General features: G+C 40.5%; 1 protein-coding gene across 3 annotated transcripts in view; it reads left to right on the forward strand.

Moving 5' to 3' along the window:
* MBOAT1 (membrane bound O-acyltransferase domain containing 1) overlaps nucleotides 1-16913 on the forward strand; it is a 56025-nt gene extending 39112 nt beyond the window's left edge. For 2 of the 3 annotated variants that reach the window (XM_039549644.1, XM_039549643.1), the window contains 8 exons: nucleotides 283-337; nucleotides 2972-3155; nucleotides 4770-4962; nucleotides 7670-7773; nucleotides 10534-10598; nucleotides 11921-12053; nucleotides 13195-13346; nucleotides 15078-16913. In XM_039549644.1, coding sequence (XP_039405578.1) covers nucleotides 283-337; nucleotides 2972-3155; nucleotides 4770-4962; nucleotides 7670-7773; nucleotides 10534-10598; nucleotides 11921-12053; nucleotides 13195-13346; nucleotides 15078-15210 — 1019 coding nt within the window. In that variant the 3' untranslated portion in view covers nucleotides 15211-16913. The remainder of the gene's footprint in view (nucleotides 1-282; nucleotides 338-2971; nucleotides 3156-4769; nucleotides 4963-7669; nucleotides 7774-10533; nucleotides 10599-11920; nucleotides 12054-13194; nucleotides 13347-15077) is intronic. The other variant, XM_039549645.1, reaches the window with a different exon arrangement.
* The last annotated feature ends 217 nt before the right edge of the window (nucleotides 16914-17130 follow it).

Genomic DNA, 17130 nt, shown 5'->3' on the forward strand with positions numbered 1-17130 from the left:
TTGGTGACATTGCCACTTCCATTGTGTGTGGGAATGCTATGGCTGCTCTTCCTGACAGTGTAGCCAGGGTGATAAAGGGGGAATGATGTAAGGAACTGGGTAAAGAGGTAGAGTAGAACTTGACATAAAAGTTAGGGATTGAGCTGTATTACAACCACCTGTGACAAAGAAATTTTGAGATTATGGCCTTAGAAATTAATTTGTGGGTTGTAAGCATAAGGTTATGGCAATAGCTTTTACTGTTTGTCTGTTTGGAAGATCTAATGTGACTCTTCTTTCCAGGAATAGGGCGACAAGCTGAAGAACTCACTGCTGAGCAAAATCGGCTTGCTGTAAAGTAAGGATATAATTCTCTTAGTGATTTGTGTCTAATTTCTTCCAAAGGAGTTGAGTATTTATGTTGCTTTATTTTGTTGTTCTTTTTCTTTTTCCATTGCATTGTCAGGGACAACATAGTGGCCCGGCCATGAAAATGTTTCTTGCTGCTTTCCAGTCCATGATAGGCCAAAAGTCTCACCTGCTTTTTCTATTTGCTTGAGCAGTTTTGTTTTTGTAATGCTGCTCTCATTGCCCTCCTTACACAAACATACCTTCTCTCTTATATTTCTTATTTCTTCAATTCAGGACTTCTGCTTTTATCACCCTGCACTGGTCAGTAAAGCACTGAAGTACTTCACAATGTCTCATTGACTTAAATATATACTCCACGTGCAACAAAACAAGTCTTTGCTGAATTAACTCTTAAATTCAGGCTAAGACTATACTATATGGACTTGTTGGCTGTTATCCTAATCTAATCTGCCATACGTTATTTTTCCAAGTATATACTCCTCCCATCAAGCAATCTACTGCATAGTAAAAATCCATTTTGCTTTGCCTTTGACGCTTCAAGTGCTGCTTTTCTTTGCCATCATTTTTGAATGCTGGATTTTTTTTTTTTGGGTCTCCCTCCATAATGGTAATACTCCTAGTTCTTCTGTTATGTAACTAGTCTTCTCATTTTTCATATGGAGAGGGCATCTCTTTGAGCACTACTTTTTTTCTAGTTTGTCCCTCAATACAAGTGAATTTGTTGGGGTTTTTTTGTTTTAAATGAAGAGTTAGTGTTACAGAATTACTCTTAGAACCGTAACTACTTTTACCATGACATGTTTGTTTAAGGGCAAGGGAATTATTTCCTTTGTTTTCAAGGTAGAAGATTCAGCCATCAGAAAATCTGCCTGTGAAAGTAAGGGAGTCATTTCTTGAAAAGCAAAAATCTTGTAGGTAGCCTTGCATAACTCTGCTGTGACCCCATAGTGTCTATTTTTAAACCTCACAGCATAATTTTTAACTGCACTTGGCCCTTAATTCTAGTCAAATTCTCACCAAACAGGCTTGGGTTTTTTTCTTGTACAGTAAATGAGTTCATAATAGAAAAGCAGATGCCAATAGCATAAGTATCAGTGGCAGACAAGTCATAACTGAAGACTTTTAAATCCCCTTTGGTAATACAGCCTTTTGTCTTCCCTCCTGTTCTTGGTCTGTTTTTATTTCTCACTCATCCTCTGTACATTCCTTCGTGCATTGCTCATGTCTCCCCACCCAGCCATGTGCAGAATCCAAGTTGAAACTAATGACTTTATTTTTAATCTTACTGTAGAGCTAGGAAGCCCAAATCATGGACCTGATTTTGCAGGACAGAAAGATGACCCTTACCCCAAATTGTCTGCTGCATCTTTCTGTGAAAAGCTTTCACCAGAGAACATACCATTCAGGCATTAACATCTACAATAACCAGTAGGGTGAATGCAGAAAATCCTTGCTAATCTAACTGTTTATTCAAACTAATTCCACTTCAGAATAGGAGTAGGCAACAGAAAATGTTTAACTGTTGCTTAGTTTTTCTGCTAGAAATTTGTTTTAGTCTTAAAGAATTTTAAGTGTGTTTTGGTTTAAGCATGTCCATCTGTGCCTTGGGCAGGAGAGCCCTCAAGCACTGTGCCCAAGTTTGTGTTCTCATCTGAGAGCTCCATGTTTACTTGAATGGTGGCAATTAGGATGTTTGTAGAGAGCACTCAGTAATGCAGTGCAGAACACAGTGCACAGTTTGGATGTTGACATTTTCTGCCACATAAAAACCCCAAGCCTAGCAATTTACAAATTACACTGGTGGTGAGAGGCCTTTACATCTTCCTTTTTCCATCCTACTGATCTGTAGCAAGGACAGTGGATCTTCTTCATTTTACGTTCAATGTACAAACCCAGAAGGAACTGGTGGGATATACACTTGCAAAATGGAAAAAAATTAATGTGACAGACTTTCTTTGACTTTTGTCTTCAGCCGTCTTTCAATTAATGTGGTTTTTTTCCTCCTTAGTTCCTTTTCCTGTTCATGATGCAATACAGGCAATTACTTCCTTTATTTGAACAGCAGGACAGAGTGCTTCTTCATTCTCTTCCTGTATGTCTCACGTGACACTTCCCATTTTTCTCAAGGCTGGACTGAAGGGTGAGAGCTCCTCCCAGGACTGAGAGCCCTGGTTTTAGAGACTCCCTGCCCCGCAGTTTGTATAACAAGGCAGAATGGTCCGTGACATCTTGGACAGATGTCCAAAACCAATTACCAGCTTCTCACTCCTGGTACTTCTGACCTGTCCAAAATGGACAAATTTATTACTCTTTGTAGCTGAAAAGTTTCTAAGATTACAACTTTTCGAATCATTAGCATTGGTTCACCTGTAGCTTAAGCACTTCCATGTTACATTTGTTCTGACTGCCATCTACCAGACATCACCAGAATATGACAGGCTGTGTTTCATCTTCCCCAGAACAGATCTAGAGTGCTTTCAGCTGTGGTGAAAGGGATAGGAGAGAGGTGGGGACTGAGGCAGACAGTGCAACAAAAAAACATTGGTGAAAGCCTTTGCTGTGTTTTACTTTGTTTTGGTTATTTTTGTTTGTTCTGTTGTGTGTGGCTGATTTTTCACAGGTCAAGACCTTCTTTGCTGGAGTATTTAAGTTATCTCCTCAATTTTATGAGCATCATAGCAGGGCCTTGCAGCAATTACAAGGATTATATCGCCTTCATTGAAGGGAGGCATGTGCACATGAAACTGTTAGAAGTGAACTGGAAGCAGAAGGGTTATGACAGACTTCCTGATCCTTCTCCAACTGTAAGTTTTCAAATGACAAAGATTGATTGCAGAGGGCAGGAAAGTGCAGCTTTGTACATGATTTTCATAATTAAAAGCTAAGAAGAAAAACCGCTTTTGGGTTATCTTGCCCTCAGTTACGCTGAGTTTTCTCTGTGAGTGGCTGCTGTTTTTATCACAAGGTCAGGGGTGAAGGGGCTAGTGTATTCCCCAAACAGGTTTGGCATGCAAAATGGGTCAGTTGTTAATGCATGTCCTTTGTGCAGCAATGGGAATGGTCTGCAGGTTCTGACAATGACAAGTTGCGGTTCAGCTCCAGACAGAAAAGGAAATGACAGAAAAAGCCAAAAAAGTCAAATCTCCCCTGTAGTGCAGGAGGTGTTAGAAGTACATGAATCACGGCTAAACACAAACTGTAGCCTGTCCAGGTGATTTACAAGAGTATCTCACACGCTTTAAGATGACTCAAGATACTTTTCACATACTTTTTAACACTAATTTTGTTTTATATATTTAAAATACTACTCACAACCTTCTTATAAAATGACCTTCTTGTAAAGCAGGATAGTGTATTATGAGATCCAGATTTCTCTCTCTTTCTGTTCTTAAGGTGACACTGAATGTGTAGCTTTGTGAATGTGTGCAGAATGTCTCCTCTGAAGTTGAGCATGTGCTTATGTATAATGATTCCTGTTGCACACAGTTGTCTTTCTACTGACTCTAGTGGTGTTACTTCTGATTTACATTAGTCTGACTGAGGTCAGAATAAGGCCTATATTGTGGAGGATGCAAGTCAGGAGAGAGTGTTAAAATCTGCATAAAAAACCAATTTCACATTACTTTATTCCAGAATTTGGAGAATATAAAAAAAGAGATCAAAAATCAAAAGTGTCAAAAAACACATGGTTGTTTTAATAGTATATTGCATTTTTATTAGCCTTTTGAGAACAAGTCAATTTTTATATGGTATCCAAGTGCCAGATTACTTTTTAATTATGACTGTATCAAGAAGGGTTTACTCATGGTGTGTATTTGCAAACAAGCTTTGAGCTGTTGCTGTGATTGTCCATAATGGTGTACAGGAAGCTTGGGAGCTGGAACAGAAAATGCTGGGGCAGATCACATACCCTGTATCAGCGGTACAATTGTGCTGGACAATATGACACTTTTTGGAGAAGTGATTTTTAGCAAGACCTCTGGGTGGTAGGTAGCTGGGTAGTAAGTCCTGCTGTTGCACTGAATATCAATGCTTTTGGCTTCCAGGAGGAACTCAGTCCTTAGTTCCAGGAGATGACAGTAAAAATAGAGATGATTTCTGCTTTCCACTGTAGGGCTTGTTTGTTTCCTTTCTCATTTTAGAATCTCCGCACACTGATGTGGAGTCTGCCATGAAGTTCATCACTGATTTTGACTTGTCGTTGTCCTTCCTATCTATAGGTAGTTCAGTAAACCAAACTAAACTAAAGCTGTGACTCTGGCCTTTTCTTGGTCACCTCTTCTAAATTAATTAGTATCAACTTTGTCACCAGTAACTTTAATGATTCTTGAAGCCCATTGTTTGTGTATGTCATGAGCGCTGCCTTGTTCTTCCCCTTAAGCAAACGTTTCTAATGAATGTTTCATTGTGTTTTTCAGGGAGCAGTGATGTACAAGCTGTGTATCACACTAGTATCTCTCATTTTATTCTTGACGCTTACCAAGAACTTTCCTATGGCATATATTATTGATAACGAGTTTCTTGATAAAACTCCCTTCTTCTCAAGACTTGGTTACCTGTATGTTGTAACACAGGCAGCAAAACCAAAGTATTATTTTGCATGGACGTTGGGTAAGGCTGGCTACATCATGTACTTTTGTGTGTAGCAAATAAGTTCCTAAATGGGGGAGGGGACCTGAAACCCAGGGTTGGGGGGGAAATAAAATTGTCCCTAGACCTGGAGTTCTTGTGGGAGATATGTTCCTTTAGGCAGTGGACCCTGTGCTTGTTTGGGGGCTGATGCTAGGCTTTGCCTCTAAAGCACTGTGGGGTCCTGTATGCACCTTGGCTTTGAGCGGCCCAGAGAAGAGGTTGGAGAACCATGGGGAGCAAAGGAAATGTTAGGACCAAAACCTCTGCAAGGAAAAAGGAGAGGAGAAGGAAGAGGGCTCACTAAAGAGAGAAGCAGATTTTTTTAGGAGCCAGCTAGACTGGTGGTCAAAATAATCTTATTGCATTTTACCTTCTTCCTTTTACAAGTCACCTTTCATCTCTGTGTGTGAGGAGTCAAGTCCTTTAGGCAAGGCTGAAAATATCCTGGATTTTTTTGCTGGTATTACAAGACATTATGTGTAGGGGAGATCCTGGAAGTCCAGCAAGCAATGCATATACCTGAAGCTGAGCAGGGTGTCACTGAGATGGGATGGAAATAGCCAGGGAGATTCATTGCAAGGCTGTGATTAAACTGCTGGGAATAAAACTGTCAGATCCAGGGAAAGCAGCCAGGACTGGCATGTGTGGGATGGGAAAGGCTTTGAGATAAAGAAAAATAAAAATAAAAAACTTATTTTTGTGGGATCCAGTTTTAAATTGTTGCCTCTGTTTTTTCTGGCATTATAGTTAACTGGAAGTCCATTATTAAAGAGATAACCTGAATTTGCATTTGTGACAAGACCAAGCTGTACAGGCTGTAGAAATGTCTTACAAATGAGGCGTTTGGGGAAAAGTATGCATTGCATAGTGGAGGGTGAGGCCTCCTCTGTTCACATCCCAAACACAGGCTGCAGAATAGCAGGCACTTTATCCTTTCCCAGTTTTGCTCCCGGTGGCATGGCCCAGAGCATTACAAAAGCGCCTGCTGAAACGGCCGATAAATGCTTCCTGTCCCCAGGACAGGACAGGCACACTATTGTGTGGGAGCTGCGCTGGGATTCCTCCAGATCCATGGAAAGAAAGTTCAGCTTCTTGCTGCATTAGCGGTAGTCCTGGGAACACGACTGCAAACCTAGCTCCGAGCTGTCAGTGAAACCACTTTGGGTCTCAGTGCCTCCCTCCAAGGAGCTGTGAAAGCCATACACAGCCAGAGCTGTTCAAATCTGCAGGGAATTGAAGCCCTGTGGAGCTTGTGGAGATTTGGGTTTTATGAGCAGTTTGAGGGTGCACAGTTGTGATCTTTCTGTGCTTCACACCTGCTCTGCAGACAGCAGCCTGGGAAGAAAAAGGCCAAGGGGTTTGCTATATAATTATTGCTCATCCCATGATTCCTGGTTTCTTGTTTTTGGCAAAGAAACACCAGTTAGTTGGTCCCTGCAACCGTTGGAGCAAGGAGGAGCAAGTCCAGGAGTCCACTGCTCTGGGGTGATGGTTATGCGCAGCTCCAGTCTCTGAGATTGGGCAGGATCCTGTGGGCCAACTTCAGGCAGGGTTATTTTTTATTGTTTGGGGGTTTTTTAATCAGGGAGAGAATTAAAAACATGGAGAGCATTCTTTCCATCAGTAAAATCTTTCTCATTTAGGAAAGTGGAAAACAAAACAGAAAGTTTCAGGTTAGAGGAGGTTGCTCATTTGTTTATTTATTTATTGTTAGTCTTGTTGCTTATAATTAGGTTCCCTCCCTAGTTTTGTGCATTAGGGCTTCTCCATGAGCTTGTGCCTGTACTCACAGCATTTACAAAGTAAAATCAGTTTTCATTCTTGGGGAAGAAATGCCAACCTTTTTAAAGCATAAACCAGGCTTGTATTTTGTAAATGACCCAGAAGGAAAACCCTTACCTGTATTTGCACTTCCCTTTTTCTTCCAATGATCCTCAGTGTTGGCTGCAACTAGTGATCCAGAGACAATAATGAATCCTCCTTTCTGTTTTCTTGGTACTTCAATAAGGTATTTCTAACAGGGGCACACTGAAATCAGAATCTTGAGACCCAGTGATGAGGTGACTCCCAGGCATTCTGAGAGGGGAGGTGTGTAATGCCTACTGTTATCCAAGCTTTTACTTGCTTTAAAGTAGCCAAGTGTGTAACTGAAGTTACTCAGTATTTTTTTCATAGACATGGTGAGGCACTTTAGTGAGACACTCAGAAACAGGATTAGCAAAAGGCTTTGTCTGCAGAATTCTGAATGACAGTCTTAATTAACACAGCCATGTTGGAACCCTTAATAGAAATAGTAAACATATCTTTGAGATACTAAGTTTTTTTTGAATTCTAGAAAATGCTGTGACATCCAGGTGCCCTTTTGAGGAAAATGCTCTTTCATTTTATGGCAGTATCTATCTCAGATGAATAATAAAGGCCAAATGATAGGAAAAGTGATTTCTAGTCATTGTAATTTTATTATTTTATTTCTTCTGCACAAGGAGTAACTAGTCTTTCCTCTTGCGGAAATGACTCGTGTAGCCTTACAGTAACGCCCCTTTGTAAGGAAGCAGCTTCTCCTAGAAAGAGAGGTTGCTAAATCCTACAAAGCTGGTTTGAATGTTTGTTTAGTGCCATACTGACTTGTAAGAAAAATGTCTCTTCCAGCAGTCTGATTTTGACCTGTTTTGCTTTGACTTTGCAGCAGATGCAGTCAACAATGCAGCTGGTTATGGATTCAGTGGAGTTGATGAGAGAGGCACTTTCCGCTGGGACCTGTTGTCCAATTTGAATATCTGGAACATTGAGGTGAGATAAAGGAGTGGCTGCATTGGCATAATTATACAGAAATGAGCATGATAATGGGTAGAGGCTTTACTGAAAGGAAAGTAAATCTATGCTACCAGGCTGCTCCTCTTTAGCATGAAGACGTTTTGTATTTTATCTGTTGGACAGATAAAATGCATCTGTCTCACAGGCTTCCTCACGCTCTGTATTCAGGTTGTATTTCTAAACAGTTTAGTGAGAGCTAATAAATAATTACATCAGATATCTAATAAATGAGCAGTCAATTACTGTAGATCGTGGCTGAGCTCAGTGGGTCAGTAAATTGTTCACAGCTATGATTCTTCACCATCTGTGGTGTATTCTGTTTATTTACTTCTAACAATCTTTCACTTTTGTAGCTCAGTTGAGATGAGTGGTGGTAGTGAAAGAGGCTGCCATGAGTCGCACAGACACGTGCAAAGGCTGAACTGCCTCTTGTACTTGAAGAAAAGTGAGGGTAGGAGACATAACAGGTACAAAGCAAGCAACCTGAATGGGCGCTGACAGGGGCACACAGAACTTAGATGGGTGCTGATCTAGAGCACCATGTAGCAAGCCAGACTTTCTCAAAACATCTGTCACTTCTTCCTTGTGACTGCAGTATACTTTTAAGATCCATAAACCTTTTGAAAACTATTCATGTTTGTGTCTTTAATGCGAAAGATGGCCAATATAATTTGTTTGCCCTCAAGAATATTTTGTGAATGCCAGTGAGATGTGAAAATATTTATATGTCTGAGGCTGCTTTCTAAAGGTTTCTTTAGAAATAGAGGAGCTTCCCTCTGTAATTCTCTAGTTATGATTTTAAAAGTAATCACAGATGAAAATAAGTTGACTGCTTTGTTGCTGAACAATCTGTGACTAAGTGAATGTCCTGTAATAGCTCTTCTCAAAAATGAAAGAGCCCCTGTAATTCTTCATTGAAGATGCCAAAATTGGAAGTATCATTATACATTCCCTGTTTTTCAACATTCTTTCTCTTTTTCCTTTTTACTCATAATTAATCTTCAGTGTACATCTCTCCTTGATGAGTACGGATACACAGCCCAGAAATCCTTTACAATTTTTGATGACAGCAGCACCCTACATACCACTCTGAGATCTTGAATCTATATCTGATTCAGTTATGGGGCAGGAGATGATTCTTACTTGGGCTGAGGCAACTTCTGTTTGAAGAAGTAAAGTAAAATGCAGGCAGTGCTCTTTAGTCAAGCCAAATGAAGGAAACAGGAGCCTTTGCTCCTCTCTACCCACAGAACTGATGGCCTCTCAAAGCTTACTTCCTTTACTGGTCACATGGGCAACAGAGATCAGAAATTGTTTCCAAGAGCATAAAATAGAGTGCTGTCTGATTTGATCATGCGTGCAATAAGAAAGAGAGGCTACAGAGACCATGCCTTTGGATAAGCCTTGAACCATCACTTTATGTGCCAGCAGCAATGCTGGGAGTTTAAGTGTGATTGTACAAATACAGTCTGTATGTTCAGCAGGTATAGCCACCTGCATGTGTGAATTTACATCAGAGTTGTGAACTTGAGTGCTAAATGTGGCTGTCTGATCTGTAGTAAAGATAAGCACATGGAAGGAGTTGTGCGGGCCTTAAAACGTGACAGGGGCTAAGCACAAGGGGGGGACTTGAAAGCCTTGGCAGCCAGCTTGTTTTGACAGCCAGCAACTACCTCCCCTCTTGGTAATGTAACAGGGGAACTTAAAGGAGGCCAAAAGAGAGTGACAATATTAGTTGGAAGAGAAATTGTATTTTTCTTGGCTTCTCTTGGTGCAGTAATGCAATTAAAATGTGGTGGTGCTGCACTGGGAATTGCTAATCATTTTAACTCCTTAAACGCAGAAGATTAAATGCTAGCTTTAAGGATTCTGTATGGAAGTTCAAAGATATGTGCACATTCCCCTTGGAAGCCTTTGCCCTTAATCCATTTCTTCAGTGTGTCCTTGCCTTCAGCTGATACAGCAAAATAGTGTGGTGTCACTGAATCATGTCCCCGCTTGGCGAGGGTGTCCTTGGAGGTTTCTGCCAGCAGGTGAGGAACCAAGGTGGACTTGGGAGGTGAAGTTGATCAGCAGTAGGGGAACCGATGCTGAACAGCAGAGTCCATCAGTCCCCTAAAGCTGAGGGAACTCAGAGGAGGAGATATGGGTGGTTCTCTCAGGATCCTGGAGTCTACTCTGGTTTCTCAAGCTTAGCAGTGAGCTGAGAATTGGCTTCTAAATTTAATCCTAATTTTTTTTTGCCCATGTTTTTCAGTCTTCCCCCTTCCTTCTCCAAATAGTAATAATAATAATAACAATAATAATAATAACAACAACAAATGTCTTTTTTTTGTAATAACACTTTGTTTTAGTAGTACTGTAGGGGAGTCCAGATTGCATAATGGGTGGCAAGCTATCTCTTCCAGAAATAAAGCTGTTTATGAACTGAAAGGAAGGCCAAGCATGAAAAACAAGAAAGCTGCTCAGATTTCCCATTTGAAAGTAACCAAACACTGTACTTAATTATATGAAACAAAGTGAGATTTTAGAGCAAGTGCCAAGTGTTAGTGGTGAGCCATCAGCCTAGTTAATGTCCCTCCCAAGTCATATTAGTGTAATGATAGATTGTGGCACAGTCTTCATAAAAGTTAGCTTCTAGAATTAATATTTTCCATGTACCTCCTCACTAATTTAAAATGCAAGTGGTATTTTACAAGCTTCATTGCTAACATTTCATGTGAACTTCTTTCTTAGACTGCAACAAGTTTTAAAATGTACATTGAAAACTGGAACATTCAGACAGCTGCCTGGCTGAAACGGTAAGAGTAATGAAACAGTAACATGCTTGTGAGATCCAAAAGCTCTACATGGCCTGGAAAAATGCTGACTGGTGGCTCTCATAAATGTATAGCCTCTTGTTCTTTCTTTGTTTCCTGTGTCTGTAGCAATTGGTGCAATACAAGGGTATTTGGTGCTGTAAAGTTTTATTGCTGCCAAGTGTAAAATGCTCCTATTTTATATATGAGCAGCAAAGTCATAAATGAACTGTTCAAATCTTCCATAATAGAAAGTAATAGCATTTTGTTTTATCCCTCTCTTTCCTGTATTGTTATGTTTCCCATGCAGAGGTGAGTCTTGCTGTGTCACTGGGATCTCAAAATTCAGTGAGAAATAAGGTCAAAATCATCAGAGCCCCGGTGTAGTCTGGTTTGGAGTTACCCAAAGATGCTTCCCACGGAGTCCTTGTTTAGGATATGGGGAAGAGACTTGTAGCACTGAGATGATCTGATTTTAACCTGTGACTGTTAAGGCACATATTATAAATACTAGCATATGTCCAAATTTTATAGATTGGACTGTGTCTCATTACTCATTTCACGTTCTGGTGTGATTAAAGCTCCACATACAGTCAACATGTGTCTGAAATGCAGGCTCAGATTTATTGTAGTTATTGTAGTTATAATGGTGTTAAATCTATACATCTTAAAAGTCAATGGCTACTGTTTTTCATTATTCAAATGATTCCTGGTAAGAAATGCATTATCTTGACTCGTTTCTTTGGAACACAGCATTTAATTTAAACTTCAGATTGCCAAATAGACTGGGTGTTGTTTTCTTGAACTGTTATCCTTGCATCTTGGGAGTAAGATTTTTGCTGCTAAAGTTAGCTGGAATCCCCTGTTTTGCAATAGTTTATGGCACTCCCTGTTGTTCCTAGCATCTGCCAGATAACTGTGCCTAAAAATAGCTCTGTTCACTGGAGAGAAGGGTGGGGTCACATCTCTTTGTCTTTCAACTTGCTCTTGATCTGTCATCAGAGTTTGGAAGGGTAATGTATGATTCCAGATAGAGATGTAAAGGTGAATGAAGTCTTGCCTGCCCTTTATTCCATTATTTATTTAAATGCCTTGAGCACCAGAAATATTTGTACAGGCACTCTTTGGATACTCATTTGCATATAAGCATGCTTCCTTATTCCATCTAAACCTCCATTTAAATGAAGGGGGAGTGCCTCATGCCCTAGTCTGTAACTGAGCCATGATAAGACTGCTGAGAACACAGAGTAAGACCTTAGAAACAGAAGGATTTCAAGTGCAGTGGCCATTGTTCAGCCTCTTCTGTTTTGTTTTCATTTTTGCAGTGTCTGCTATGACAGAGCTCCCTGGTACCCTACGGCTTTAACATTTATCCTGTCGGCCCTGTGGCATGGTATCTATCCTGGATATTATTTTACGTTTCTCACTGGAATCCTTATCACACTCGCAGCCAGAGCAGTATGTACCTTTCATTGTTCTCCTCTAAGGCCTGTGCTAGACACTATCCAGCTGTCAGCTGCACCCTCACATGGTCAAGCAGCTTGTCCCTGCTGTGAGCCCTCTTTCATGCCTTTGCAGGCTTGCTTTTGCTGAAACTGTGTTCTGTATTGATGCTAATTGCAAAGTACCCAGCAGTTAGAACCAGCACCAATTCTGGACGTGATGCACTGCTGTCCCTGGCTGTCAGAGGAAATGCTGATTGAGGATACACAGTTAGGAGTGCCACCAGCTATGTCCATGCAGTCAAATTAGCTTGGGATTCAAGGTCATGTTGGATTCCAGACTTCTGCTGGGTCATGTTGCCTGTATGCTGGCTTGTAATTAACTCTGGGCCCAGTCTTACACAAGAAGTTGCTGTGGGTTGAGCATTAGCCCAAACTTGAACTTGAACAATTTATGTGGATGCAATTGATGCAGTAAAATGATCTCTGTGTTTATGGGCCTTATTTTGTGTAGAGTCACCAAAGACAGAACAGGGTTCATGTCTCAGTGTTGTTAAATTTATCACTGCTGATCTTTCAGGCTGAACCAGCCACTTGTGCAGGGCTGGGAAGCACCACTATTGTCTTTTGGAGTTTGACTATGGATCAATAACCAGGTCAATCTGAAAGGTGAATTAAACTAGTGACCATTATTAACCACTCTTGCTAGAGCAGGCTGCTGAACATGTGCTTTGCCTCTCATTTATGAGGATTTCACAGATGTGAAACTAACCTAAAATCTCTAGGGAACAGCACACACTTGTAGGTATAAGCATTTATTTGTCCATTTAAAGTAGCTTTGTTTTGCTGCTGATAACCAGTCCTCCCAAAAAATAATGTGCCAGACACCCAGAATGAGACAGTCTGCTCCTGTGGTCATGACAGAGTAAACTGGGGGGCCACTTCTCTGTTTGCCACTGGTTGACTATGAGATCTTGAATATGCCAGTCCATACACTTCTGTATTCCTGCTCTCAGTGCTTTGTAACTGGTGAATAAACCTTCCTGTGATACTAATGCTGATGGTAAGCAGAGAGTCATGCACTGCAACGTGTCCGTGTGACTTTGCCTAAGAAATGAATTTATATAATTTTCTGTTAACTTTTCCCTGACCTGCAGATAAGAAACAACTGCAGACATTACTTCCTCTCGTCAGTGCCTCTGAAGATAGCCTACGACGTTGTTACCTGGGCAGTCACTCAGCTGGCTGTGTGCTACACTGTGGCACCCTTCGTTATGCTGGCTGTGGAGCCCACCATTAAGTTTTACAAGTAAGTCCTCTTCCCTTGGCTTTATTCTCCAGGGTGGCATAGACTTTTGTTAAATAACCCAAACCACATGGAAAGGCAGTTAGCATTTCATCAAATTTGAAAGTTCAGACAGGATGTTTGCTAAAGTATAAGGGGTGATTTTTGTACTCCTGTAACGTAATGAGATTTTAACAATGTCAAGGCTGAGCACTTTGGTTGTTCTCATTCTGTGTCCTTACATGACCTGTCATATACTCAGTTTCCATTTGCAAAACAGCTCGTTCTCAACCATTAGCAGTAACCAAGGCTGAAGAGGTTAAGAATAACGTGAGCTGGCAGTAGGAAGGAGGTGCTGAGCAAAGACCAGGCTTCCAGCTACTGAATGCGTGTAACATTCAGTTACATTGCATTCAGGAGGTGTGATCGATCAGCAGGAGACGTGGAGGGCTCCTGGCAGAGCACTGCTCCTTGAAATGAGTATGCTTTTCATTGTGAAAGTTTGCTTCTTTTCTTACAAAGTGAGTACTTCCCCGGACTCCTTGAAAATAAGAAAACACTGGTGTTGCAGAGCACATTGAATGTGTTCTACTAAAACCAAGTTGAAATAGAGAAATTGAGAAAATAATAAGAAAAGGGAGACTGGAGTACATTGCCTTACTTTTCTTTCATTGTACTGTCAATAGAGAGTAATAGCTTTTGGTTCAAAAGAAAGACAATTCCCTCCTCCAACATAAAAGACACAAAACTGGTAGTCAAGATAGCTGCTGTCGGTTTGGAGTAGGTTGAATTTCGACACTTTCTATTCCCGTTTCTTAAAACATTTGATTTCAACACAGAAAACCTACCATGTTAAAGTTACTCCAAATCTTTCTTAGCTTCATTTCTTAATAATTTTGCCCTGGTGACTTTGAACATAGTTAACATTTAAACTTAGAGACTTGTAAGCAAGGAAATGTTATGCTTTTGGATTAGGGCGTGAATTTTTGGAGCACTTCACACCACAAGCAGTGGCTTAAGCACCTTACAAGGATATTAAGAGCTATGGTAAGAAGTATAAATGAGACCACAGAAATGTGCATTGCTATGTTTAACAGCTGGACCATACTGCTCCCAAATGTTGTCTTCCCCAAGCTGCCAGAACCTCATCTATTTGGTTTAAGTAATTTTTATTTCTCTTAAACCTTGTGTATACTGAGTTATTTGAAATAAAAATAATTGATGTTTAGAAACATACCAAATGCAGATATCTCTGAGCAGTTACCTTCAAAAATGCAAGCCTTCTGTAAACATCATTACCTGACCTTCTCCAGTTAAAAGCTGAGTGCTTTGATTTATTTCAGATCTCAGCACTTTGATTGAATTTTTTTCTTTCTGTCACTTTTTAAAATTTTTTTGAAGCATGAAGGGCATTTCCTCAGAATATAGCCCTGTATACTCTAACATTAAAAGAGAGATGGGCTGAATAAGTCTGGGGTTGAATTACATGGGTTTATTTGAGCTGTCAGACTTTGGATTCTAGGGTTTGCTGATGGTTTCCTTGACTCATTATCATCCACAGCAGCATTTTCATCCATGCCAGCAGACACCATATTCTGAGACTGTGTGAAATTCAAGGGTGTACTTTTGTGCTTTCTAGGTCAGGTTCGTAAATTCTGCATTCATCCCTTAGCACTAAGTTCTGCATGTTGGGGCTGCACAATTCATGTTATTCCCAAGAAAAATATAATATTCTCTTTCTGCTTTTGTTCCCAGGTCTGTGTATTTTCACATGCACATTCTAAGCATCCTGGTGTTGCTCCTGTTACCAACCAGACCTCAAACCCACTCTGTAAGAAGAGCTCAGAATCAGGCCATGCTGAACTCTATTAAAAGCAAAGACAAATGATGCCTCCAAAGAAAACTGCCAGTGTTGGGAAATCAAACTGTTGTATTGTAAACAAACAAATAAGAAGAAAAATGGGTTGCAGGAGGATCGAAGTACAAGACAAGTGGCATTTCTGTTGGCTATCTTAAAATCTTACTAGAGAGGGCAGAGAAGAGCCTGAATGACTGTATTTCAAATTATTCCAGTTAATGGAGATTTTACAGGCAATGTTTACAGGCTCATGGGGCATTTCATTTTTATAATAAATATTTTTATGAAGTGTTTTTATATATTTAAACTTTTTCACAGAGAGGCATTTTTTCTCTTTTACAGCAATACACAACTATTAATCAACAAATAATCTTGTGATTAGAGGGAGGGACAGAAAGCAGCTACTAAAGAGTTGGACCAGCTTCCTGATAGCCTGGCGCTGTGGGCAGCTGGCAGGAGAGACTTTTCATCTCTTGGTTATGGAGAGAGATGGTGCAAGTAGAAGACAACAGGCATGGGGTTGCTCAAGGTGCTGGTGCTGACTCGTGCCCCAGCAGGGGGAAGGGGGAGCTGGGCTTTCCCCAGCAATCCCCGGAGCAGGGACTGCAGCCTGAGCTGGGCAGCAAAGGTACTTCACATCCTTCAATGTAACACCTGCTGGTGATGAGGGCGAGACAAGTCCCTTGGGAATCGGTGTCTGGTAACTGGCTAAGCCAAAATTTAAAGCCAAGTAAAAGAAAAACAAAAGGCAGAAGGGGGAACTCAATCTAGAGCAAAAGAAGGGACATACAGCCTGTGGTCTGTAGAGTTGTCCTTCTCTAATGACGCAGCTGGTGCTCATTGCTACATCAGCCTTACTTTGTAGTCTTAGAGTGACACAGCACTTCCTTTTTGGTATCAAAATAAGTGAGGAGCCATTCAGGGTTAGTGTTTTAAAGCTTGCAGTTATGGGTTAAATCTGAAATAGCTTTGTAGTGAATCAGACTGTTCTACTGAAAACCATCCCATCTTATGGAGGCGTTACGTTCCAGCAGATAACACTAATAGGAAACCTGAACAGTAATTATCACAGTCATAATAAATCATTCTCTACAAAATATTGTGATGTGATATGATCACCACAAGAGTCAAGACTGAGTCCTTGTATGATCTTGACATCTGACTTAACTGTTGATGCAAGTTTCCCTGCTTGTAAAGTCCTTGACTTACAGGGATGTTTTGAGGCTTAATTCCTAAGTGCTTGTTGTGCATTGAGATAACCTGCTGCAAAATGCTGTGTCAGGGTTTTTTATTATCTTTTTTCTTAAATCCACTTACTCCAGTAAAGTAGACTGGTACCACACATCAAAACCAACTAAAACATTTTTTAAAAGTGCTTTCCAGGAATGTTTTTATCAGGATTTTGTAGAAGCAGTTCCCTTGTTAAAGTATTGGTATTGCTTTATCAACATTTAACTAATGTGTGATTGAGCAAAGAATCTGCTGTTTGCTGCGTTCTGATTTTTGTGTCAGATTAAAATTTTGCAGAATCCTAATGTTTTGAGAAAAAACAAATCAATGAACCAACAGAAGTTCCAAAAAAAGTGATTTTTTTTCTCTTGATGGGGCATTTTTGTCCTGTGACCACATCATGATTTAGAGCATAGTTCATGGAAGAGTTTATTTGCTAATTTATTCTAAAGGGCAAGATGGGATTAAAAGATTGATCTGAATAAACAATTTGCTTTGTGTCACTGCCTGGCATTATTGATCACTGACGTCTAATGTGAAAATGGGTGAGTGGGTGGGTGAAATCTCTCATGCTTGTGAGGGAAGATGTTCAGGTCTGCTGGATTTTGCACAGCAGCTGAGCTTTCCATCCTGCTCCTGCTGAAACAGAGACAAGGTGACCCCTGTCTGTTTTTGTGGCAGCTTTGCCCTTACCTTTGCCGGTCCTCATGCGTGTGTTCT

This window comes from Corvus cornix, chromosome 2 (assembly GCF_000738735.6).
Source record: "Corvus cornix cornix isolate S_Up_H32 chromosome 2, ASM73873v5, whole genome shotgun sequence".
In the NCBI taxonomy this organism is placed as follows: Eukaryota; Metazoa; Chordata; class Aves; order Passeriformes; family Corvidae; genus Corvus; species Corvus cornix.